At 42.8% G+C, this 25,750-nt stretch overlaps 1 protein-coding gene across 1 annotated transcript in view; it reads left to right on the plus strand.

The window, feature by feature from the left end:
• Nucleotides 1-25,750, plus strand: part of MFAP2 (microfibril associated protein 2) — a 224,523-nt gene that overhangs the window by 101,046 nt on the left and 97,727 nt on the right. Inside the window, exons 3-4 of the mRNA XM_085608588.1 lie at nt 18,582-18,665; nt 21,541-21,567. Of these exons, the coding sequence (XP_085464714.1) occupies nt 18,582-18,665; nt 21,541-21,567 (111 nt within the window). The remainder of the gene's footprint in view (nt 1-18,581; nt 18,666-21,540; nt 21,568-25,750) is intronic.

Below are 25,750 nucleotides of genomic sequence, written 5' to 3' on the forward strand. Positions count from 1 at the left end.
AAGAAGCAGACTCTTAGCACACACCCAGCTGCTTGCCATGTATAATCATGCACAGTATTTACAAGCGAGTGGGGTTTTCAGGTTTCAGTCTGTAATGCAAATACATTCAGCATCACTAAGGCTGGTTGCCCTTGCTGGAATGTAGGCAGCCACCCAGGTTACACATGGTGGTGGTTTGAAAAAGCAGTTTGGACATGGGCTTTTTAAAAAAAACTGAAAAGTGGTTTCATAATGTGTCAGTCTGTAAAAGTGATTTTAACTTGCCAAAAAAAAAGAGCAGTAAGTGTGCATTCAAATTGGCAAAGAAATTTCGTTTTGGGACTAATGTGAAAACATGACTCTGTGTGGAAATAGGAATTACAGGCAGAGATTTATTGCGTTTTTCTCTGGTGATTTCACAGTTGCATTAGTAGGAAAAAGGGGGAGCGATTTTTTTGGGGAAGAAGCAGACTCTTAGCACACACCCAGCTGCTTGCCATGTATAATCATGCACAGTATTTACAAGCGAGTGGGGTTTTCAGGTTTCAGTCTGTAATGCAAATACATTCAGCATCACTAAGGCTGGTTGCCCTTGCTGGAATGTAGGCAGCCACCCAGGTTACACATGGTGGTGGTCTGAAAAAGCAGTTTGGACATGGGCTTTTTAAAAAAACTGAAAAGTGGTTTCATAATGTGTCAGTCTGTAAAAGTGATTTTAACTTGCCAAAAAAAAAGAGCAGTAAGTGTGCTTTCAAATTGGCAAAGAAATTTCGTTTTGGGACTAATGTGAAAACATGACTCTGTGTGGAAGTAGGAATTACAGGCAGAGATTTATTGCGTTTTTCTCTGGTGATTTCACAGTTGCATTAGTAGGAAAAAGGGGGAGCGATTTTTTGGGGGAAGAAGCAGACTCTTAGCACACACCCAGCTGCTTGCCATGTATAATCATGCACAGTATTTACAAGCGAGTGGGGTTTTCAGGTTTCAGTCTGTAATGCAAATACATTCAGCATCACTAAGGCTGGTTGCCCTTGCTGGAGTGTAGGCAGTCACCGAGGATACACATGGTGGTGGTCTGAAAAAGCAGTCTGGACATGTGCAATTTAAAAAAATCTGAAAAGTGGTTTCATAATGTGTCAGTCTGTAAAAGTGATTTTCACTTGCAAAAAAAAAAGAGCAGTAAGTGTGCATTCAAATTGGCAAAGAAATTTCGTTTTGGGACTAATGTGAAAACATGACTCTGTGTGCAAATAGGAATTACAGGCAGAGATTTATTGCGTTTTGCTCTGGTGATTTCACAGTTGCATTAGTAGGAAAAAGGGGGAGCGATTTTTTGGGGGAAGAAGCAGAGTCTTAGCACACACCCAGCTCCTTTCCATGTATAATCATGCACAGTATTTACAAGCGAGTGGGGTTTTGAGGTTTCAGTCTGTAATGCAAATACATTCAGCATCACTAAGGCTGGTTGCCCTTGCTGGACTGTAGGCAGTCACCCAGGATACACATGGTGGTGGTCTGAAAAAGCAGTATGGACATGTGCTTTTAAAAAAATCTAAAAAGTGGATTTATAATGTGTCAGTCTGTATAAGTGATTTTCACTTGCCAAAAAAAAAGAGCAGTAAGTGTGCATTCAAATTAAGGCAAAAATATTTTTTGATAAATATGTAAATATGTGTACTGTATTATCAAATGTTTTAAAAAATATTAATACTTTTTTCTTTTTTTTCAGATTGCTATAGAAAATTTTCGAAAACTAGAACCATTTTTAAAGCAATTTAAAAAAAAAAAATGAATAAATATTTTTTTGAGTGGTTATGGTAAGTGAATAATATGATGGTTCCTTTTTTTCTACTTCTCTACAATCACATTTTCAGTTTTTCATTGTAGTCTCTCAAGGACCTTGTAATGTGATAATTGATTTTTAGTGTTTTTAAAAAAAAAAAAAAAAATTACGCGCACCGTACGCGTACGGTAAAAATAAAAATAAAAAAAGTTTTTAAAAACATATATAAAAAAAAGATGAAAGATAAGGTTGGCTCTTAAAAGAGCCGTTGTGTTCATGCAGGGACAGAGGAAAGAAAGAATGGGAAAATTAGTCTCTGCGACAAGTGTGCTGATCTATTTTGTTGTTCACTAGGGAAACACTGGTCTCCCTATGACAAATTAGATCATGACAAGAGGCGCATCGAATATCAACCCTCCGAAATCGAGGGTTAATTTCCAGAGGGCCAGCAAAAGGAGATGCTCCCCCCACAGATGAAGGGCTCACCTGACCTGCAGAAGAAGGAGTCAGCCCTGCAGATGATGGTCCAGGCTGAGCTGCTGTGGATGTGCTTGGTTGACTTTCTGAAGGGTTACCTCCAAAAAGTCGAGCATGTGTCCTTCTGTGTACATCCTTGAGGTGTCTCTTCATGGTATGATTCCCAAAGGAATACTTCCTGTCAGGATTACCTCTTGAAAGTACACGCTTACACAGCTTGCAAGTTACTAAGGGTGCATTTACCTTTTTCTGGCCTTCAGGAAAAGTAAAATAATCCCATACATAAGAGGTCTTTTGTTTCCTCGCTCTCTGCCTCAAGGTAGTGCTGCTAGTGCTAGCCTCACTCTCAGAAGAGCTCTGCTGGTCTGCCATCGTATCACAAAGACAACCCAGCTCCTTCTCCTAAGGGATCACAAGCAGAAATGAGGGGAATGGGTGTGGTGTAGGAGAGTTCTAGAACTGAAAGTAGTTTCAACCAATCAAAAGTTGTGTTTCATGATCACATGACCTACCGTACGCTTACGGTACGCTTACGGTACGCTTACGGCAAAAGTGCGCATGCGCGTAAAAAAGACACGCGCTTGCGCGCATGCGCATAACAGTCACTACCCGACACTTCCGCGTAACGTGCGCGTGTAGCGTACGCGCGCACGCGTCCCACGCGGAGTACGCGCGGCTACGCAAATTGCGTAACTATACGCAAGCAGCGTAGAAAAATTACGGGCGTTGCGTAAACCGTACGCTTACCGTAAGCTTACGGTACGCGTACTAAAAAAATAATAAAAAAAATAGAAAAAATGTACTGCAAATAAATTTTACATGTTTATTTTAAAAAATATATTAAAAAAAAACATATTAAAGAATTTTAAAAATTTAACCATAGTCTTTATAAAAGGTAAGAAAATTAAAAAAAAAATATGTTAAAAAGAATAGAAGAAAAAAAAAAATTAGCATTTAAAAAACCTTGCAAATTCACTTAAAAAACCATGGGTTTCACACACGTTATAGTTAGGAATTAGCATTTAAAAAACCTTAGAAATTCAGTGAAAAAACCATAGGTTTCACACACGTTATAGTTAGGAATTAGCATTTAAAAAACCTTAGAAATTCAGTGAAAAAACCATAGGTTTCACACATGTTATAGTTAGCTGGACATTTTACTCGTAAAAAACCAATGAAATTCCCCCGTTATAGTTAGTTCAGCTAACTATAACTCGCGCGCCCGCAATGCACTGCTGATGACGTCACATATTACATCACTCATGACATGGTCAGTGACATCACTCATGACATCACTGATGACATCTCAAATGACATCACTGATGACATCACTGATGACATCATCCTTGTGATAGAGTGGCAGACCTCCTCTTCCCCTAATATAACCTTTGATACACACATTCAAAAATAGAGACTAAAATTTTCAAAACAATGGACATACCAATAACAGTTACAACAACCTCTTCAGTAATTCTAAGATCCACATACACATCCACTCATTCACCAACAGTCCTATACAGTCACTCATACATGTACTCACTTATCATATGTACTCATACACCTATACATCCTGTTACACAATGCCACTCATCCATAGAGCTACTCACACACATAGTCACTCATGCTAATAAAGAATCAAACATACATTTACTTGCATATACAGTTATACACACACCACCACACTTACTTCTACGGAAACTTACACATACTTAGTCTTTTAAACAATCACTTATAGAAATACATACTTATTCATACAGGAACTCTTTCAATCTCTCACTCTCACATATACTCACATATATAAACCAATAGTCACATATACTAGTTTTAAACATATGTAGTTACTCATAAAGACACTATTGAGACAGTCATTCACTCACTAACACACCCATACACACACTCATCCACCCATGCAGTCCTGCACACATGCTCTGTTCAACACATACAAACAGTGAGTCACTCATTCATGCACCTATGCACTACGTCATACCCCCCACCGAACCATGCAGACACTCAGACTAATACTCAAAAAACCAACTAATAACCTATATAGACACCCATGTAGCTACTCACCAACCCATGCAGCCACTTATACACAAAGTGAAAAAATGATACAGATATTTACATATTTAAACATTACTCACTAAGCCATGTATTCACTATGATACACTTAATCAGTCAGTTACACAATCAATTTTTCAAAAAGAAATCATCCATTTAGACAGTAATATACCCATTTATTCTTCCATCGACCTTGAGATATACATATATAAAACATATTTAATTTTCAGAAAAACACACATTCACTGGATGATGTCATCAGTGATGTCATCAGTGATGTCATTTGAGATGTCATCAGTGATGTCATGAGTGATGTCACTGACCATGTCATGAGTGATGTAATATGTGACGTCATCAGCAGTGCATTGCGGGCGCGCGAGTTATAGTTAGCTGAACTAACTATAACGGGGTAATTTCATTGGTTTTTTACGAGTAAAATGTCCAGCTAACTATAACATGTGTGAAACCTATGGTTTTTTCACTGAATTTCTAAGGTTTTTTAAATGCTAATTCCTAACTATAACGTGTGTGAAACCTATGGTTTTTTCACTGAATTTCTAAGGTTTTTTAAATGCTAATTCCTAACTATAACGTGTGTGAAACCCATGGTTTTTTCAGTGAATATATATACACATAAGTCACAATGACACTCGCGGGAGTGTAATTGGCATTATGCTAATGAGGGGCTATAAAGCGCGGCATGTTACCACTGTCTGCAAATGGCCCATGAACAAGGACTGTAGTTTGAAACGCGTCGGGCATTTATTCATGAATCCCACCTGGATTGCTGTTTTATTTTAATAAAAGACACTTTGAAGGAGAGTGTGTTTCTCTTCACTGTGGCAGAGTTGTGAGTTTGAAGAATATATATATATTTGTGGATTGTTGCTGAAAAAATTAAAACACCTTTTTGATTACTTGAACGTAGCACGCCCCATATTGATAACATAGATATATATGCAATTTATCTGTTATGTTTTGAATTAATTTGTGTATGGGAATGGATGATATGACAACACCAGGAGTCATATTTCAATAAAGTGGCAAAGCGTGTCGTTAAACCAAGAAGGCTAACTACACACTTCGGCACTTTAGAAACACAGGGCTGCACCACATTTACTAGGATATAATCCAGCCCTGTGTTTCCCCCTGCGCACGCGCTAACTTTAGCTGGTTAGCGCCAATGCAGACACCCATGCACCAAAATGCAAGGGTGCTTGTGTTGAGGTGAAGATTGTTTATGTGCAGGGAGGTCCCCCCTTCCTGAACATAAACAATCTTTAAATGCAGTTTTGTAACTTCTATGTGTGCTGCTTTATGCAGCACACATAGAAGTTGGCAAACTGTATTTTTTTTAAATAATTGTTTATGTGCAGGAAGGGGGACATTCCTGCACATAAACAATCATTGGCATTTTGCTGTTTCTATGTGTGCTGCACAACGCAGCACACATAGAAACAGCAAAAACGAGGAGAAATAAAGCATTTCTCCTCATTTCGCTTGTTTAAGACCAGGGTTTCCCTGGGCTTAATTTTGGCGCTGCCTCTGATTTACGCTGCTCTTGAAAATAGGGGGCAGCGTCAAAATTAATGGGTGTTGCGGTGGAACGCCCACCACAACACCCATTGCCCGCCCCTTTCAAGTATTGCATGAAAGGGGGCCTTAGAAGGCAGCGTTAAGCCACGTTAAGTGGCTTAACGTTGCCTTGTAAATAAGGCAAAGCTCCTATCTCCACCACAACGCCACTAACTGTAACGTTGTGTGGTAGCGATAGGGGCTTTTGAATATGCCCCCAAATTCCTTAAAAATGAACAACTAAGGGTCATATTATCAAGCACGGCGTTAAAATTATCGCAGCTTTAGCGTCAGAAAACTGCCTCTAAAGCGGCGATAATGGGCTTGATAATATGCCCTGGAGAATTCCAATAGAAGCCCATGTTGACACCAGAACATGGGCTTCTATGGGAATTCTTAAGGGCATATTATCAAGCCCATTATCGTCGCTTTAGCAGCAGTTTTCTGCCGCTAAAGTGGCGATGATTTTAACGCCGTTTCCTGATAATATGCCCCTAAGTTTCTATGATGCTCGTCTTCAAGGGGCATTTGTGTATATACATATACTTGTACCCACTACTCTGGGGGAGTACTGGCAGGGCCGTACTGGCCGTAGCGGGCACGGGGCGTTTTCCCAGTGGGCCGCCAGGGTGGGGGCTGGTTTTGGGCCCCTGGAGGACCGTTTTTGTTACCGGGGGTCAGAAATATCGACCCCCTGTAACAAAATCGGCCGAAACCTGCCCTAGCAAACAGCTCGGCCTCACCCCCTAGACTCCCCAGGAGGATCCGGACGAGCAGTTTGCCAGGGCTGGTTTCTGTACCCAGTCCGGCCGCGAGGACTGGGTTGCCCTATTGTGTTGGATTGAGATTTAGATTCATTCAAAAGCAGTTCTTCCATCACTTTGTTGTTTGTAGAAGGAGATACCATACTTATAATGGGTATGCCCAGATATTGGACCCTTGCACAAACAACCACATGAATTATGCTGTACTTCTAAACTGAGGCTTTAGGAGGCTGAAATCTGTGTGGGGTTGCTAGCAGTTTGTCAGACTGCTCCTATCTAAGTAGGAGCGCAAATGATTTCCACGTTGCTAGTCCCTATCTAGAGTGACATTGTAGGTAAAAAATGAAAATCTGAAAAAGCCCTTGACCAGTTCTGAGCAGGTGACTTTAACTCAAGCATTCCTTCCACTACTTTACAATTTGTTGGAGTGTGATGGGTAACCCCAGACATAGTCCTATGGTCACTGTGCCACCTATCTCACTGATGAGGATTAGGTAGGGTGAAATATCTCTGGAGTTGTTTGTATTGTATAGCTGGAACCTGGCCTGGAAATTTGGTTGGATAGTTCCTATTGGAGCTGGACTATGAGTGATTTGCTTATGGCTGGTCTATGTGCACAGTGGAATAGTGGACGAAAAACGATGGTCAGTTCTACACCCACATGCAATTGTCATATGGTAAGATTTTTTCATGCAAGCCTTACATCATTTTGATGTTTACTGCGATAGACGTCCAAAGTCCAGATTTACTGTCTTTCATTTACTGGAAAGCTACACAAAGATTTGCACAGCTGCATGTCCTGAAGGGCACAAAACAGTGCAGCACCAAACTTAGTAAGGGTCATCGGCTGCGGACATCATCAGCAGACATTGCTCTAAATGTGGCTGTTCTGTTTGACACTAACACTTGTGGTGTTCTGCATCGGTGATCTAGCAGTGACTAGTCTAGGATTTGTCTTGGAGGTACACCTTCCTGTCCAAATTCTGAGATGTTAACAACAACATGGGGTCAAACATGTAAAATGTGTGCTTTCTGGTAAATAATGCATGATACCTTAAGGTTTATTATGCAATGCACTGCCTGATCAATTGCCTGCATCGGCTTTTCCTTGGCATTAGTGTTTGGGAAAAGGCCGGATTACAGTAATTTAGTAGGCCTGACTTTGCACCAACCCAAGGATTTTTTGCTGTTCCACTCTAGACATGTCCCCCTTCATACATTAACATGGTGAGAGCGCACTGTAAAGGTCAGCTTTCGGTGCTAAATAGCTTTTGCATGAGAAAGCTGATGCATGGTGCTGCTTGAGTGGTTTACCGACACTTTGCATGATGTGTGTCGCAGAAGCATCAGTGCAAAATGTTGTTAAATCTAAACCAGTGTGTGTTCTGAGGTGGGTCCATTGCTGATTGTGCCACAGGAATCAACCTATACCTCATTGAGGTTGCCTAAGTAGTCCCAAACCGGTCTGGTGTTAAGTTATTTTTTGGGGTTTTTTTATGCTGAGTTTTATATAGCGCGAACTTGACCCGAATCCAATCAGGTATCAGAGCGCTTTACATAGCACCAGTTACGTTACATGAGGACACACATTCATTTTTTTGTTAGGCACGGGGAGATTAAGTGATTTGCCCAGAATCACAGGATGTTCAGCGTCGTTGCCGAGACTCAAACTCAGGTCCGAGGTCGAGCACCCTAGCCCTTAGGCCAACTCCTTTCCCCTAATCTCCTTGTGTTCCTTATTAGTTGGCGCCTGACCTTGCAGCAGGGTTTGGAATGTTCTTATTGGAGCAGGAGCAACACTTACTTACATCTGTCCGACCTCTGTCTAGAGTGCCATAGTGGGTGGAAAACGATGGTTGGAAATGCTACCCGAATGATTGCCCATGGCTGAGATTAATTCAAGCACTCTTTCTATCTGTTTCTTGTTTGTTGCAGTAGGTGCTTTAAGTGTGATGAAAATTCTCACATGTGGTCCTATTCTTACTCTGCCAAAGTTGTCAAGATGTCCGAATAAGATGTTGTTTGTCTGCTGTAGTTTGTCTTCTTGTTTAGTGGACACCTGACTTGCAGCTTCAGCTACAGGTTTTCTTTTTTGAGCAGACCCCTAGTGAAAAACAATGGTTTGGAATGCTGCCTTAGTGAATGCCAATGATCAGAATGTTTCCATGACTTGGTTGTATATTGCAGTAGAAGCTAGTAAGGATGAAAGGTTCGCACAGATGTGGGTCCTGTATCACGGGGCACAAATGTAACTTTCTGAAAAGTCAAAAATAAGCCAAAACAGGTCTAGTATTGCTATGTCCCTGACTAAGTAGTATACTGCCTGGCTGTTCATGATGGACTATTCCTATTGGAGTTGAACCAAGACCTATTTGCATAAGGCTGGTGAAAGTCTAAAGTAACATGAAAGACGAAGGTCTGCGAGTGGCCTGATTGAATGCCAGTGGCTAAGATTAATTAAAGTATTCCTTCAATTACTGCTGTTTGTTCCAGTAGACACCATGAGTGTGAAGAGAATGCCCAGATGAGTAGCGTCCTCACTGTACCACATGAGTGAAGCTAAGTCTCAGTGATGATGCCTATGTAGGCTGAAACTAGTTTGAGGTTGACTGTGTTCACATTCGAGATGGCCAGTTCATATTGGACCTTAGGTCCCCCGGGGGGTGCTGCCTTCTAAGTTTCCTGTGGGGGTCCCCTGGAGATACTTAAACCTAGGTCCCCAAGGGGTTTAGAGTGTTAGGTCTCCCAGGAAACTGAAACCTAGACACCTTGTGATAATTTACCCCTAGGTCTGCTGGCAGTACCGACCCATAAGTACTGACCCTAGACCCTCAGAGGTACTGAGCGCTAAGTCCCTGGAGTACTGAACCCTAAGGGCCTCAGTGGTATTTAATGTTGGGTCCCCCAGGGGCACTGGATGTTGCATCCCCTGTAGTTAGCTCGCCCTCGGTCCCTCTGGAGGACCGAATGCTAGGTTCCCTGGAGGTAGAGAATGTTGGGTCTCCCAGGGGTACCGAATGGTGGTTTCCTCAGGGATACCAAGCCCTACGTCCCAAGAGGTACTAAATCCTATGTCCCCCAGGGGTAGCAACCACTAAGTCCGCCAAGGGTATTGAGCCCTAAGTCCCTTGAAGTACAGAGCTGTAGGTCTCCTAGGTATACCGACCCATAGGTCTCCCAGTGGTACCGAACTCTAAGTCCCACGAGAGTACTGAGTCCTATGGCCCCCAAGGGTACGACTCCTAGGTTTACCAGGGGTACCGAGCACTAGGTCCCTTGGAAGTACTGAGCCTTAGGTCCCCCGGGAGTACAGAGTTGTAGGTTCCCCAGGTTTACTGCCATTAGGTCCCTCAGGGATACCGAACTCTCAGTCCCCTGGAGGTACAGACCCCCAGCTCCCCCAAGGATTCCAAATTCGAGGTCCCCCAAGGGTACTGTCACAAGGTTCCCCGGAGGTACTGAGCCCTGTGTCCACCTGGGGTACCGATCACTAGGGTTCCTGGGGGTACCATCCACTAGGTCCTCCAGGGGTTCCAAACCCTAGGTTCCCTGGGGGTACAGACCCCTACGTTTCACCAAATTACTGACCCCCAGATCCCCACATGGTATGGGCCACTAGGTCGCCCAGGGGTACAGAGCACTTTGTCCCCTGGGGTTACAAACCCTAGGTTCACTAAGAGTACCAAATCCTAAGTCCCCCAGGGGTACCAGCCACTAGTTCCTCCTGGGGTACAGCGCCCTAAGTACCCCAGGGGCACCAACTACTAGGTCCCCATGGGTACCAAATCCTTGCTCCCTGGGGGTTATGGACCTATAGGTCCTCAGGGGGTACCGACCCATATGTCTCCCAGGAATGCCAACCCTTAAGGCGCCCACTGGTACCAACCAATACATCCCCCCAATGGCTACCAAGTCCTAAATACCCTGGCACCAAACCGTAGATTTTCCGAGGGGACTGACTCCTAGGTCCCTCAGGGGTACCGACCCATAACTCCTCCCAAGTGTACCGGACCCTAGGTCCCCCGGGAGTTGTGATTGTTAGCTCCCCTAGGCTACCAGGCCCTAGGTCCCCCAGGAGTATGAAACCTAGGTCCCTTAATGATACCAAGTTGTGGGTCGCCCGGGATAGCGATCCCTTGGTCACCTGTGGGATCAGAGTCCTGGTTCTTTTGGGTCACTTCTTTGCTTCGAGGCAACGATTTGCCAGGCTTTGGAAGTGCCTGGCTAGGTCTCAGAAATCTTTAGTTCTCTCTTTTTGTTTATAAAGAGCTGGTTGTTGTGTCCCCTGTTTGGCATCCTTTAGATAGCCCTGCCCTTCCATCGGGTACCCACACATACTATTGAGCGGTCAATCTGGTCAGGCTCTTTGATTGACAGCGTGGTAGACCATGTATAGCGTCAACCTCCCACGACACGCGCTGCATTGTAGGCGCAGCAGTGAAACGAGACTGTTGTCTCACCTGGAGACCGCAGAGGTCTGTGAATGTGAGCACACAGAGCGAGTCAGGATACGTTCCAGCGTTCCAGCCGGTAAACGGAAAATGCAATTTAATCACCTCTACAGAAAACTCCCAGGTGTGCACTTATCAAAATAGGACCGCACACCCTCAAGTGTTCCTTTCTTCTCACTTGCAGCGCCTCTTTCTGCATAAAAGAGAGCTCGCACACAGGCGCGCACGCACCGGACTCCAAAGACTTGTCACTTTAAATGATTGACGTTGCAGATCCGGGCCCAGAAATGGTACCTTTGTGTGTGGCTGGCCTTTTGCATTTAAACATTTAGCAGCCACAGCACATATATATTTGCCATATTTATTGTTCTGGGTCATTTGCTTTCTTATGTGCACTTGTATAGTGCCCATTTTGTCACTAGAATGGCCCTGTATCACTTTTGGAGGTCTTGGTATAAATCCATGGTGTTCCCAAGCCCAACCCCCCTCCCCCCCCCCCCGCAGAGCGGAGCGTGAAAGCTCCAGCGATAAAGAGTTTGTTGGCGCACACACCTTTCACTGTTTTTTAAGATGTGTAACTCTGACTTTGTATGTGAGCATATCAGTGCCCAGGTGTGGATGTAAGCTCGTTTGTGGGTGTGAGGGATGCCAGCCAGCATGACGTGCTCGACCACCCCGCTGGCAGAGGACTAGAGCGCGGGCATCCTTATGCCCGGAAGCCAGAGTCAGACAGGTGTGGAGACAAAAGTGCTGGCACCGTATCAGTTCTGAAGGGGGGAGGGGATTCTGTTAAAGAGGCCCGGTCCACCCACTATGCCATCTTGGCACATCCCCAAAGGGCAGGTGTGTAGCTACCATTGGCGCAGTAGGTGCAGTGGCACCAGGACCCAGAGCATTGAGCCCTGATAATGATTGCAGCTTATCACCCCAACAGCAGTCAAATGGCCCATTTTCCGTGCTTTCACCAGGGCCCGTGGCATCCTTTCCACTCTGCTGGATAAGGGATGCTTTCAGAGCCGAAGGTGCTGCCAGAAGCCAGACAAGCCAGTGACGTCATCGTACCTGCAGCCTCCTGTGTTTGGGGATGGTATTAGCATTCCAAGCAGGGCTTTCAGTGGGATGAAAAACTGGGTGGTCTCTCAAATGGGCGTGGCCAATGCAATTAAGGGCGTGGCATAAAACAATTTGGCTTTGCCAATGGCTGTTAGTTGCATAAGCAACAAATATGACTTCATTGAATATAATATGACAATCCTTCAGTTCTGAAATGATGAGACTGTGAAAGAACTTTAACGAGCCTCTCCGAAGTTACCCAAAAGGTAGTGAAGGGTGAAACTACTGCAGAGTTAAGAATTTCTTTTTCACCCGGAGGGTGATGGCAAAAATGGAGAGCCCGATAGGGACCTGTCTCGGAACCTGCTGTTTAAAACTGCCTAAATTCAGCCCCGGCGGGACCCACCCCACTTAAAGCCCTGCTTCCAAGTCTGACCTGGTTTGGTTTCTGTGCAGTCTCTCTCACACAATCTAGCATCGAGCCGGCTTGCGTTTGAGGCGTCTTGTCTTTTTAAATGTACGGCTCGAAGAACAGACGTGTGAATTAAAAACGGACACCACGTACCAGCACGACGCCGAGAAGAATGTGTTTTCACGAATTGAGATCTGAAGAACCTGGCGTGGTGGGCCCAGATCTTGCACAGATACCGCCCCTGTGCACCAACGCGAGAACAGGAGGTCTAGCGAGTTCAGCTTTATTCTACCTGCCAGAGAGCACGCACACTTAGAAGGTGGAGATAAAACGACGTGTTAGACTGAAGCAATTCTTACTCCTAACAAGCAAGACGAATAAAGCGCTCCAATACCTTTGGGTCGAGTTTGCGCTATATAAATCTGCAAAAAAGAAACCGGCATGAGAAAGGAAAGTAAAATCTCGTAAAGGAGCAGGAGGTGAGCCTGCGAGTGGTGCGCGTGCGCACACTTAGGAGAGCAGTCTTCACTTTTCAAGCACTGCACTCGTGCTCGTGGCGCACCGCTGCTCGCTCCCGCAAGTTGGATGCCGCCACAAGCACGAGTGCAGTGCTTGAAAAGTGAAGACCGATGGCTAAAGGCCCTCCTCGAACAAAGGATGCGCGCTGCCTAGGCGAGACCTAACTATGCTTGAAGTCTTTTCCCACTTTGCATGTATGATGCATTGTATAGCACACATACAAAGTAGAAAAAACAAGAGAAAATGAAAACATTACTCCGTGTTGCACCTGCCTCAAGGCGGCATAGGATTTTAGCGCAAGTCCCTGTCTACGGTTCTTTGTAGATAGGGATTGGAATCAATAACTATGGGTGGTTGCATAGGAACTCCCAGCATTACCCATGGAATTCCCTTTAGATGCAAAGTAACCCTAGGCAAAGCATAGTAACTTTGTGTTACTTTTGGTTACCCGTTGGGGTCTAGTGTGGAAACCAAAACAGGCTAGACCCCTGAGTGCTTACATTAATACTCCTACAAACACTAAAGTAACAGTAAGGGAGACCCTTGTAAAACACTTCACTTTAACTACATTTCCTTAACCGCACACCCCTGTCCTTCACAATCCTGCTTTTACACCAGCCTAGCCTTTTTGACAAGTGGAGACAGTGGCGGGAACTGCTTCTCAATTTTGGAAATGTTTAACAGAGGTGATATTCTACCCTTAAGACTAGATGAAACCGAACAATTTCATTACACACAGTATCAATATGGGATTAATCTGACCATTACAGAGGCCTCACTCGACCCTGAGCAAAATATTTGCAGTCAGCCAGTGGCTAAAGGCAATACTCTCTTCTTTGTTCAAACTTTTAATAGAGGCTACACCCACTTTACCCCACTCATGCAAGACTATTTTCAAGCAACTATGGAGAGATATCACCTGTAATTCTGTTATAGTTCTGGGTAGGGAAGCCGACTAGCAGATATTATGGTGAGTGGGATGAGGAAGGGATGGGGAAAATTAGAGATCTATTTTTATACACCTTGTAGCCATTATCTTGGGATTCTATCCCTTCTATAATGATATGATATTTACGATAAGTGCATGCAGGTCTAATTTGCTGTAATGTGTATTTACATTTTTTATCTTTTTTCCTTTGAAAAAAGAAGAATTAATGTGGAGCCTACGTACCTGAATGGAATATCATATTTTTTTGTGTGTACATTTTACTCCAACTCAATGGGCCTCATTTATGAGGCCTGTACGCCACCGTTGCGTCACTTTTTGTGAAGCTACGGCGACGTAAAAAATGCGCCACATTGCGCCATATTTACATAGTGACGCATCTAGGCAGATGCGTCACTTTGTAATCCCTGCAACAGGTATAATATATGCAGTGTGGGCATCCCGACACAGAAAAGCCTTGTATAAGTGGCGCTGTAAAAGCTATGAGATTTCATTGCATCACTTTTACGACGTCACTGCGTCAAATCCTTATGCCTGCTCGAAGGCAGGCCTTTTCACATGGGGCTAGCCCCATGTGAAATGACACATTGCTGGAGTTGCAACTGTTTCCAGACACACTCCAGCAATGCGCCATTTTTGCGCTGACGGATACTTCAGGATTCCTGACGTATCTGTAAATCCTTGCAACATGGAGCGCTGCACAGTAAATACGGCGCATCCATGGTGTCACAAGGAGGGCGCACTGAAAAGTGTCATGTCGCTGTTTTACCACAGCAATGTGACACTTTTCTTAAATAAGGCCCTGTATTTGGAGTTGAAGCTTTTCAGAAAGTCAATTAAGAATGGTGTGATTGCAAAATGATAATATCAAATTGATGATATTCTTTTGCTTAATAAGAAGTGGGAAAGATCATAAGAACGTAGTGACAGAGTAATGGTTAACTGCACATGTTTTTTTCAGTTACATGATATACCAAAGAGAATTTCTAGATGTTAGAGGAATATTTTTTATCAATACCTCAGAAGGATTTTCAGAATCGTTTGTGTATTGATAGAAAGTAGATCGATTTGGAAGGAGGCCATGGGTGGAATTATCTATTATTTATCCCACTTTTGTAAATTATCTATTTTTATTAATTATTATCTTTCACATTAAACATCAATAATAAGGAAACATGATTGATAAAAAGTTGCAGGCAAACTTCACACAATCGGCAGTTCAGAAATGGCCCTAATGTGGCCATATCCCAAAAGGTGTTGATGCCACTAAATTGCATCATATGCCCAGTCTGTGTAGACCTCAAACACAGATGCAAAAAGCTACAGTTAGCGTTGAATATTTTTTAGGGGCAAGTCTACTTATATTATCTCCTCAGTGTTACACGTCTATGGAGGAATTTGATCAAGGGACAGAAAGTTCACAAAATCATCCTCTAGTCTTTAATCTCTGCGGGTCCACATAAAATGTATTTTGTCCATCTTTCCCATTCTTCTATGTCCCTGAGCCTATGGTCAAGTTTAGCCGCCTCATGGCTCATCCAGTGTGTTGCAATTCTCCCTTTAACCAGTAACAAGTAGAGTTATGCAGCTCTCAGCTTGATTTTGTATGTTGTCATTTGTACTGGTAAATTTGTATATGTAAGAATCTATCTAACAGTCCAACATATGTCCTTGAATACAGGACGTTCCAATGAAAGGTCAAAGAATGATGCCTGAGGGGACATTCAATTTGGGGCAGGTGTCTAATTTATGTGGATTGTTACAGTATATTACATTTTTTACAGACATTTTTTTGTCTTGCATAAAGAGGTTTCGCTTGCTCTTGTAACCAAGAAGTGAATTCTCAGCTTAGCATATCATAAAAAGGAAACAGTAGTCGCTTAAATTATCTTTGATATCACTACAGGCCAATCTGATGTTGAACGGATATTGGAAAAAACTAAATGGAACAGACTAGCGCGAGTGACAGATTTTTTAGAGAGAACTCTTATGAGGAAAAATGTCTACACATCAAAAAGCTTAGTGGGAAAATGGGAGAGCATCTGTGGGCCATTGGAAAAGCTTCTAGACTTTCGAAATCTTTGATAACAGTGGACCCTGTTGAGATGTAATGATTTAGCAGTTTGGGCCAGCAAATTATAATCAAATAGAATATGGATGTGGCTGGTAGTATCTGGCTCTTTTATTTTTTATGCCATTCAAAAATTTGTATCCCTAAATTTCCTTCTTCCCGTTAGTTACTCTATTGGATTAGAAATATGCCTTTAGAGAGGTGAGCGATCTGGATAAAATAGCAGGTTGAAAGACGTTGGTGTTGTAACCATTACCTTCCTAAATATTGTAATTGAAGCCCTCCCTCCAAGAAATCAAGAGTTAACTGTTAATGGCTATTGCCCTCTCCGTTATATTTTATTCGGTTGAATCGGAAAATATGGATCTGACAAAGCGAAAATGGCAGAACTTCTTCCTTTGAAATATTTGCTATGTTTATGTAATTTGTGATATTTTCTATCTTTCGATCTTGTTGAGCTGGAATCGGTGTTTATGAGAAGGACTATGTATTGGTTGGAAAGTCTTTAAATAGTTTTTGTTATTTGCAGTAGCAGTAGGGTTGCTCAAGCTCAGGGTACTTGAAAATATTATAGCTTGAGCACAGATTCAGTACTTGGGACTTGGTAATGCTGTTCCTATATGTTTTCAAAGGTGCGAGTTCGGACCCAAGAGAGTAGAGTTAGTATCCTCTGATATGAAGTGCATGGCTAAACTCCGAAATGAGGCTGATTTCATTCCATGCTGGCAAACATTTACTCAAACTGAACACACTACACTCAAGTGACACTGAGGCCCAGATTTACTAAAAATAAATCATGCAACGCAGTTCAGACAGACAATGGAAGACAGAATGAAGTAACATTGGTCTTTTCCTATATAGTGTTCGATCAGAATACACAGCTAACACGTGTTTTGTCTGCTAGTCTTCCTCAGGGCTTATTACGGTACATAACATGGAAAGGATCCAAAAGCTGCCAGAGAAGCAACAAAGGTGCAAAGTATGCACAAATAAATTATCTATAAATATTAGTCCCTTATTTCCAGTAATGGTATCAAAAGTGTAACTACTTCCAATTTTGAATTTCTGCACCACCAGCCCCAGGTGTGATCTCATAAATGTAATGGATGTCAGGATCAAATGCCGGATGTGTTTCAAGTAAACCAATAACTTGCACCATAATAAGTCCTGAGGAAGTCTAGTACATGAAATGTGTTGGTTGTGTATTCTGATTAGACACTACATAGTAAAAGACCAGTCTTATTTCATTCTGTCTTCCATTGTCTGTCTGTACTATTTACACTTTGCTATGATTGTATAAACTTGGTACATTCTTGCTACATTGTGGCTGCATCTATAAGATCGGCACACTGGTTCAATGCCTTCTCTCTGTACTATACTTGTGGCAACATCACTGATCTCTATATTTTAGATTGTGCTTTGTGTATATCAATAACAAATAAATTGTAATACATGTTGTAATACATTTTGTAATTTCCTGGTCGATTTATTTATTTAAAGGTCTCCAGATGAGTATAAAACATTATTGGTAATACTGTTGTAATTTCCATTGCTAACGCTTTCTTGCACCAAGAGCATTGTCTGTTGTAGCACTCACCACTATGAATTTTAAATTGTGTTTTTGTGTATAATTAGTAACAAATACATTGCTATAAATTTTGTAATAATTTTTGTAATTTCCTGGTCGATTTATTCATCTGAAGTGCTCCGGATAAGTATAAAACATTATATTTGGTAACACGCTTTTTCGCAACAAGAGTATTGTCTCTTGTAGCACCCATCACTAAAATTGCCTGATACGGGCCACACACTGTGGGTAGGATTGTGGTTTATCTTTCCACCACTGCAATTTGTAATATTTGATGTATTGCTTTTCTGCTCTCTCCCTGCACTGGTGAAATTTGGCTGCTGTGCGCCAACACAGACACCCATACACGGTAGTGCAAAGGTGTCTGTGTTGCAGTAAGTTTAGGTTTTGTAACGGAAGGGGCCCCATCCTGTACAAAAACCATGCTTTAACGTGTTTCTATTTTTTATATGTGCTATAAAATGCAGCACACATGCTAAGAGGGAAACACAAGGAGAAACAAACATTTCTCCTCCTTATGTCTGCCTCAAGGAGGCGCATGATTTTGACACAAGTCCCTGTCTACAATTCTTTATATGTAAGGATTTTCGTTAAACCCCATGGGTGGTGGCATGGGAATGCCTATGCACCACCCATAGAATGCCCACTTGATACAGAGTAATGCAATGTTGTGCATTGCACAGCATTGTGTTACTTTTGGTTACCATCTAATGTAAATCACAACTTTGATTGTATTGTAAATACCAACACAACACTTTGCATCAGTATTTCATTAAGAAAGTAATTCAAACCTGACGCAAAGACTTTGTATGCCTAGACCCCAGTATTTTCCGTTCCCCGTAGTTACATTTTGCCACTGTAAATGGTTGCTGTATTGACCTAAACATTTTTCATTTTTTCCACAGGGTTCTTGGCACAGCAGTTTGACATTCAGGGACAGCCATACCCAGATCATGGCCAGTACAACCAATATGATATCAACCCATCGGGTAAGATGTGGGGGCCGGGATGATGCATGGGCAAATGGGAATGGCTACTCGAAGGTTGACTATCCACTTTCAATCTGCACAGAAAGCTAGCAATAAAAATTGCTTCTCTGTCCTAAAATGCATGTAAAGCACAGAGGTGATGCATAAAACATGGCAGCAGGTTGCATAAAGGCCCTTTAAATACATGGTCTTATTTTGAGATGTCCTCTTTTTGATAACCCATGTATAGGTGTCCATAAAAACTGCTTGTTTCCTTTAGGTACAATATCCTATTTACTGTAAAAATACATCGTTTGCACTATTTCTGATCAAACCACTGCACATTTTGCCCTTTGACATCCATGTTTTGGGCAGAGTATAGCTAGTGTGTGTTTTGGATGTCAATGGAGCATAGTGGGTCAGATTCACTGAGATATATCCGTATACGCAGCGTTGGTTTGTGCATATATTAAGTCAGTTTTTGAAAAATGGCCCCTTAAAAGGAGCTGGTTACACAGACCAAATTTACAAGCCAGTACTGCGATGAGTATTCAGAAGTCTGGTGTTCTCTCCTAATATTGGGCTATGTGTCCATTGGTGTGCTGCACACTATTTGAAACTGGGGCTAAGGTCTGCTTGGGTCAGGGGATCTCTAAACCATTCAGTTATAGGTCAAATGGCTTTTCAAATACCTGCCCTCAGGATTCCTCAGGCACTGAAATATTTATACTTTTTGCAATATGATTAGTAATATATTCACATATCTGTGGTGCAGTTGTTAGTAAGGCACCCTTTGTTTACTTAATGATGCTTCATTGTGCTTTGTGAGGGGGGCATCCTGCCACACAGAATAGGGCCAGGATGGATCCTTACGAATAGAGCTTTTACTCATGCCAAGTGACACATGAAGGGATGTGCTTCCACTGGGGCAAGCTATGTACACAAACAACAACGGCCCTCAAAGAACAGAACACTTGTTTTGCAAATAGTTATTTGCTGTATTGTAGCACAAATCACAAAGAAAAAAAATTACTTCTTGGTATATTTATCCCTCTGTCTCTCCAGTGCATGTCTCAGCCACTTAAAATAGAATGCTCTCATTTCCAAGCACAAATTAAAGTTTTAAACTGAACCCTGTTGTGCATTGCGCAGCTTTGAATTACGTTTGTTTACTATCCAAAGTAAATTGTGATTTGCATTGGATTGAAAATAGCAGCAGCATGCTTTGCATCAGGTTTGAGTTGAAAATCACAAGCCCAACACAAATTGGGGCATATTTACAAGCCCCTATCTTAACGTGGCTTAACGCTGCCTTGTAAATAAGGCACCTTTTCATGCTGTGTTTAGCATGAAAGGGGAGGGCAATGGGTGTTGCGTGGCGTTAGCAATGTGCCATGGGGCATATTTACAGCAGAATGGAGAAGCGTGGCGTTACGCAAACATTTCTAACACCACGCTTCTCCATTCTGAAAACGCAGGGATGTGCCGTAATCACAAGAATGCGGCGCAACTCTGCATTTCTCCTAGCGCTGGCGCTGAGTACAGTTGCCTAGTGCCACCACAGGCACCCTTGCACAATAGTGCACAGGTGTCTGCATTGGGGGGAAGATTGTTTATGTGCAGGAAGGTCACCCTTCCTGCACATAAACAATCTTCAAATTCAGTTTTGTAACTTCTGTGTGCTGCTTAATGCATCACACATAAAAGTTGCAACACACCATTTTTAAAAAAAAATGATTGTTTATGTGCAGGAAGGGGGTCCTTTCTGCATATAAACAATCATAGGCAATTTGCTGTTTCTATGTGTGCTTCACAAGGCAGCACACATAGAAACAGCAAAAAAGAGGAGAAATAAAGCATGTCCCCTCGTTTTGCCTGTTTAAGACCAGGTTTTCCCTGGTCTTAATTTTGGCTCTGCCTCCTATTTACGCTGCCCTTGTAAATAAGGGGCAGCGTCAAATTCAATGGGTGTTGCGGTGGAACGCCCACCGCAACACCCATTGCCATACCCTTTCACGCTAAACACAGCATGAAAGGGTGCCTTACTTACAAGACAGCGTTAAGCCACGTTAAGTGGCTTAACACTGCCTTGTAAATAAGGCGAGGCCCCTATCGCCACCACAACGTCGGTAAAATTGACGTTGTGGTGGAGATAGGGGCTGGTACATATGCCTCATTGTTTTTTAAATAGGGGTCTTACTGTCTGTGTTACAAACGCTTCATAATTTGTCAGTCGATGTAAGGCTCCTCTCACATTCCATGTACGTTATTATTCTGATACAGGCTGTCCCTGAAAACCGAATGCTTCACACGGTTGATCGTGATGCCCTAAACTCCTCACAATATCTGTTGATGTCTACCACTCTCCTCACATTGTTCATACACACTATGTGTATATGCGAAATCCCTTCACAAACTCTCTTTGTGCGCCACGAGCTAGTCGCGAAATCTGTCAAGGCATGTGCTTCAAGTTGTTATGTTATGTTATGTTATGTTAGGGGCATTTGTAGTGCGCACAGCTGCGCCAGCTAAGGGGCGTCCTGGCGCATGACAAGATAAACATAGCCGCACCTAACAGAACAGAGGGAGTGACAAACAAAGAGCACAGAGGGGGAGCAGTTAAAATAGCACAGTCTTTAAAGCTTTGCGAAATAAGAAGAGGTCGTCCAAAAGGCGAGTCTCCAACGGAAGAGAATTCCACAGACTAGCTGCTTTCACCCGAAAAGTTAATGAAAAAGACTAGCTATGCGCTCAAACCTTTGTACATTCTCTATCTACAAGCTTTTTTAACACTCTGGGAAAAGGAGGGATTTTATCTAAATTATACTGTACAATGGAAAATGTCTGATCCTTTGTGTTATAGTGCTTCTATTTTATGTGTTCTTTTCTTTTCCAGAAAATCAAGAATACTACGATTATCAAGGTAATGCTTCTTTATATAAATCCCTGATCATTGGGTTTTGCCAGATGTTATTGCCATCAAGGGTTCGTTGCAGATGCAATCTTTGATGTTTAAATTATTTTTAAAAATGAAGTGCTCTGTAGATTTTGATGTTCGAAGAGAATGATGAAACACTACCGTTTTGAATTACAGCATTATTTCTACATTATATGGGACCAGATGTTCATAAAATGTGCACAAGTGTAATGCAATTTTGGAGTCTTTTGCATAATTTTTTCTACTTGTACAATTGGAAATGGAGCAGACAGGGTTTGCACCCAGACCATATTTCTCAAAGACCTTTTTAAATAGTTCAAATAGTAGCAAAAAAGTTGCGAGAGAGGTACACTTTTCATTTAAAGAGTTGATTTTCTTTCAAGATTGTAGCAACATCTGCAGTTGATGGACTCAACAAAGGTCTTTTATCTACAGGAGGCACAAAAACTTAACTATAGCAATACAATCATAGTACTGCTTACTAGGTACATGGGAAGTGGTAGTACTGCTTGCCGGATATAAAAGGGCTGGTAGTACTGCTTATTGGGTATATAGGAGCTGATTCTATTGGTTAATTATGAACAAGTAGTACTGCTTACTGGGTGTATAAGAGCTGGTAGTGGTGCTTACTGGATACATAGGAGTTGGCAAATTCTGGTTACTGGGTATCTAGTAGTCGCGAGTGATCGATACCCGACCAGGAGAATTAGCAATGTTTTTAGCGGGCAGATTCCTGAATTGCCATTAAAGTGATGCTTTTATTAGGAGTTGTAACTACTTGGTTTGTGAAGTTATGCATCTCAGAAGTGCAATTTTGAGGATTATGCGAGTGCTGCGTGTCTCAGTTGGGGTGTAACAACGCCCCATCAAGGGTGCCAAAAACCGACTGTCAGATGGTGTTAACGGAAGTAGGAAGCACTAAACATTCTACAGTTCTAATGTATTTTCTTCGATATGCCCACGTCTCGTGTTTTTTGGTTTTTTTTTTTCTAAATAAAAAAATGATTTGGATAGATGATATCCTTCCGAACGTTGTCTAGTTGCAGTCCTGAAAGGGCGACGTAAATGCTTCCTGACCCGGAAGTATTCATTGATCTGTTTTGGTGCAATAATGTGTGGCTCGGCCTGGAATCTTGCAGTGCAGCCAACCACACGCTGAGTCTGAGCATGCCGCGCATTCCTTTCTGTGCCGCTCGTTTCAACCCTCTGGTTTTGTCTGAACTTGACTGAAGAAGTTTGACTTCATTCTTGTTGAGATATAACCACCTACGTATCCGGGTGTCTGTATGCACGATATGAAATGAAAACAATAATGGATGGCTCATTGCTGCGGAGAAAAATACTATGAAAAAACTAAGAGGTGTTCTTCCCGGTCCTACACTACGTATTGCAGGAATAAATTATAAAGCAGCGTGAATTACCTTGCAGCTATAGAAAGCCCATGGCAGAACCTGTAATTACGGGACTAGTGTGGACGAATGCATGTTAGAGTCAGGAGACTACGGTTAAAATCTCAAACCCTTGCACTGTGAATATTATCCTGTCGCAGTAGCAATGCATTCGGAAAATCCCATAACGTGGTATCTGGTAATTCAGGTGGTGTGTTAATACCACCAGCTTCCAAGTGTGCCGCTATTTGAATGGGGCGTTACTGTGTAAATCTGTAATCCTGCGGTGATTTTACCTAAAGTGAAAGTGATCGCGGGGGAAAAATGCTACCGCCGGCCACAGCTTGCAGTGCATGTGTGCGAGTGGTGCGCGCGCAGCAGTAATCACGCCATATGGCGCCTCTGCTCAAGCCCGCGCACATTCACTGCAAGCTGTGGCCGGCGGTAGCATTTTTTTTAAGCCTTTACTTAAAGTCTTGCCAGACCAGCGCAAGCGCTGGGTCAGGCGAGACCTAAAAAAACGAGTGACCAAGCAAATCAAGAATGAATGAATATCTTTTGTTTATATCTATTCCAGTACATTTTTACATTACATACACTAATCTCACAGGATCTGCTATTTTAAGGGTGCACTAGGAGTTAAGATTTGCAAGCATGGTGCATTTCTGTACAATGATTGGTTGCATGAATCATAAAGTGTCTTCTTATGAAATGTGCAATACAATTCTATATAGTTGTACCTTAATGCAAGGTCTATAATGTGAAAACAGTCTAAACCAAAAAACAGAGTGATTCTGAAACTTAAATAATGTCCTTCATTTCCTTAGGACACAAATGTGAAGGGGCAGATTTACAAGCCACTTGCGCCGCCAGTGCCTCACGTTGTGTGACGCACTGGAAGTGCAACCTGCTGCATGATATTTACAAGCACACGTAAAACCACCCTGCGTGGCTTTACCTGTGCTAGTAAATTTCGTGTTTACCACAAAAGAGCTGCTGCTAGTGAGTTTAGACCCTGCTACAGTTATAAAACCATTGTGAGTGGGGACATCTCACAAAAAGTGACGGACTGGTCTCACACACCACCTGGTGTCATGCTTCATCATCGGCCAGTCCTCGCCCTCTAAAACCTTCGTTTGATAGAGGGCGGGCATACACCTGGAGACAGGGATGCACTTCTAAACTAAGGAGTGGGGGCCCGTGAGATGGAAAGTGAAGTTAAAAATCATTATAGTTACCAGAAGGTAAATTTTAATGTGGCCAATAACTATATGATGCTAAAAACAAAGGACGGTGAGTGGGGTGTTTAGTGTCCCCTAACCGTCTCGTGGATGGTCAGCATGTTTCTGCCATGTAGGCCCGAACGGGTCCAGGGCATTCATCAGGACCTAAGATTAAACTGGGGGTTCCGATATTACCAACAAGTAGCAAGAAAATACCACTGTGTGGGTGTGGCAAAGGCCGCACTCCGTTTCCTAAATGGCTTCCAAACGTCAAGCCCTAGTTGAAACAACTACTTGCCACATGGGGGGAGGGGAGGGGAAACTCCTGTTCATTTGTCTCAGGAAAAGAATCCCACGATGATCCTATGTTGCTGCTCCCGGTCCTCCCGAATGTATTGTCCCTTTTCACGCAGTACTTGGGGTGTTAGGGGCCTGACATGGGTGTTACTGTGGGTGTTCCCACGGAACACCCATGTCCACTGATGCATTTCCAGATTTACGAGCAATCATAAATCTGGAAATGTGTCGGAATGCTACGCCAAGTGCAACGAGGAGACATGTTTTAATTTCTCCCCATTCTTTTCCTCGTTCAATGCGTGCTGCATTCTACAGCATGCATTGGAAAAGGAAATCACCTCAATTGATTGTTTTTGTGCAGGAAGGTGCACCTTCCTGCACAAAAACAATCTCTCCACGACGCAGGCATCCTAGCACCATGGTGCAAGGGTGCCTGCGCCGGCGCATGGCAGCAGTGTGTGCGCCAGCGCAGAAGGAAGCACAGAGATGCAACATATAGTTGTAAATATGTTGCATCCCTGTGCTTCGAAACTAACGCAGTGTGGTGCAGCAAAATGACTTGCTGCACCACGCTGCATTCGTTTCTTGTAAATCTGACGCAAAATGTTGGTCAATAACAATAGGATCTGCCAAAAATATGTATAGATTTTTTTCTTACAACATTTCATGACATCCTTTTTAGGTGTCGCCTACGCAGCACATTCACTGTCTCTTCGAGACATGTTGTGTTTATTCTGTGGGCTTACAGCTCGCCCATCGCTTTTTATTTGTTGCTTTGTGTGACCTTGGCAAAGGCCTACTTTTTTGTGGTCGATGTTTGTTATATGTCCCTCCTTTTTGTGTCTCGACACATCCCATTGAGCATGGCCCTATTGCTTGTAGTCTTGCCCTTTTGTGCATCTAGGTTTGTTTAAGTGCACTGTTTTTAGGTCGAGCCTAGAGCAGCGCATGCGCTGCTTGCTCGACTTTTAGTAAGGGGATTTTCAAAGTGTTACCCTCAAGCTTTTCTTGGCCTGAAGCTTGCGTGCATGCTCGCGTGCACGAGCAGCCGCCATCTGCCTTTCTTATCTCTTCCTCCGGGCCATTACTTTCACTTTTGCGGCCGCCAAACTCCTTCTGAAATGACTTCACCAGACGTTACAATATTTTTCACATTAGGTGTGTTTCTTTTTCCAGTACATGGCTACCAAAAAACTCGAGATTGTACAGTGAAATTTCAGGGTTCTGTTTACTCCATACTACCACCAGGGCCGTCCAACT

The sequence above is a fragment of the Triturus cristatus genome, chromosome 1_2, assembly GCF_964204655.1.
Source record: "Triturus cristatus chromosome 1_2, aTriCri1.1, whole genome shotgun sequence".
Lineage (NCBI taxonomy): Eukaryota > Metazoa > Chordata > Amphibia > Caudata > Salamandridae > Triturus > Triturus cristatus.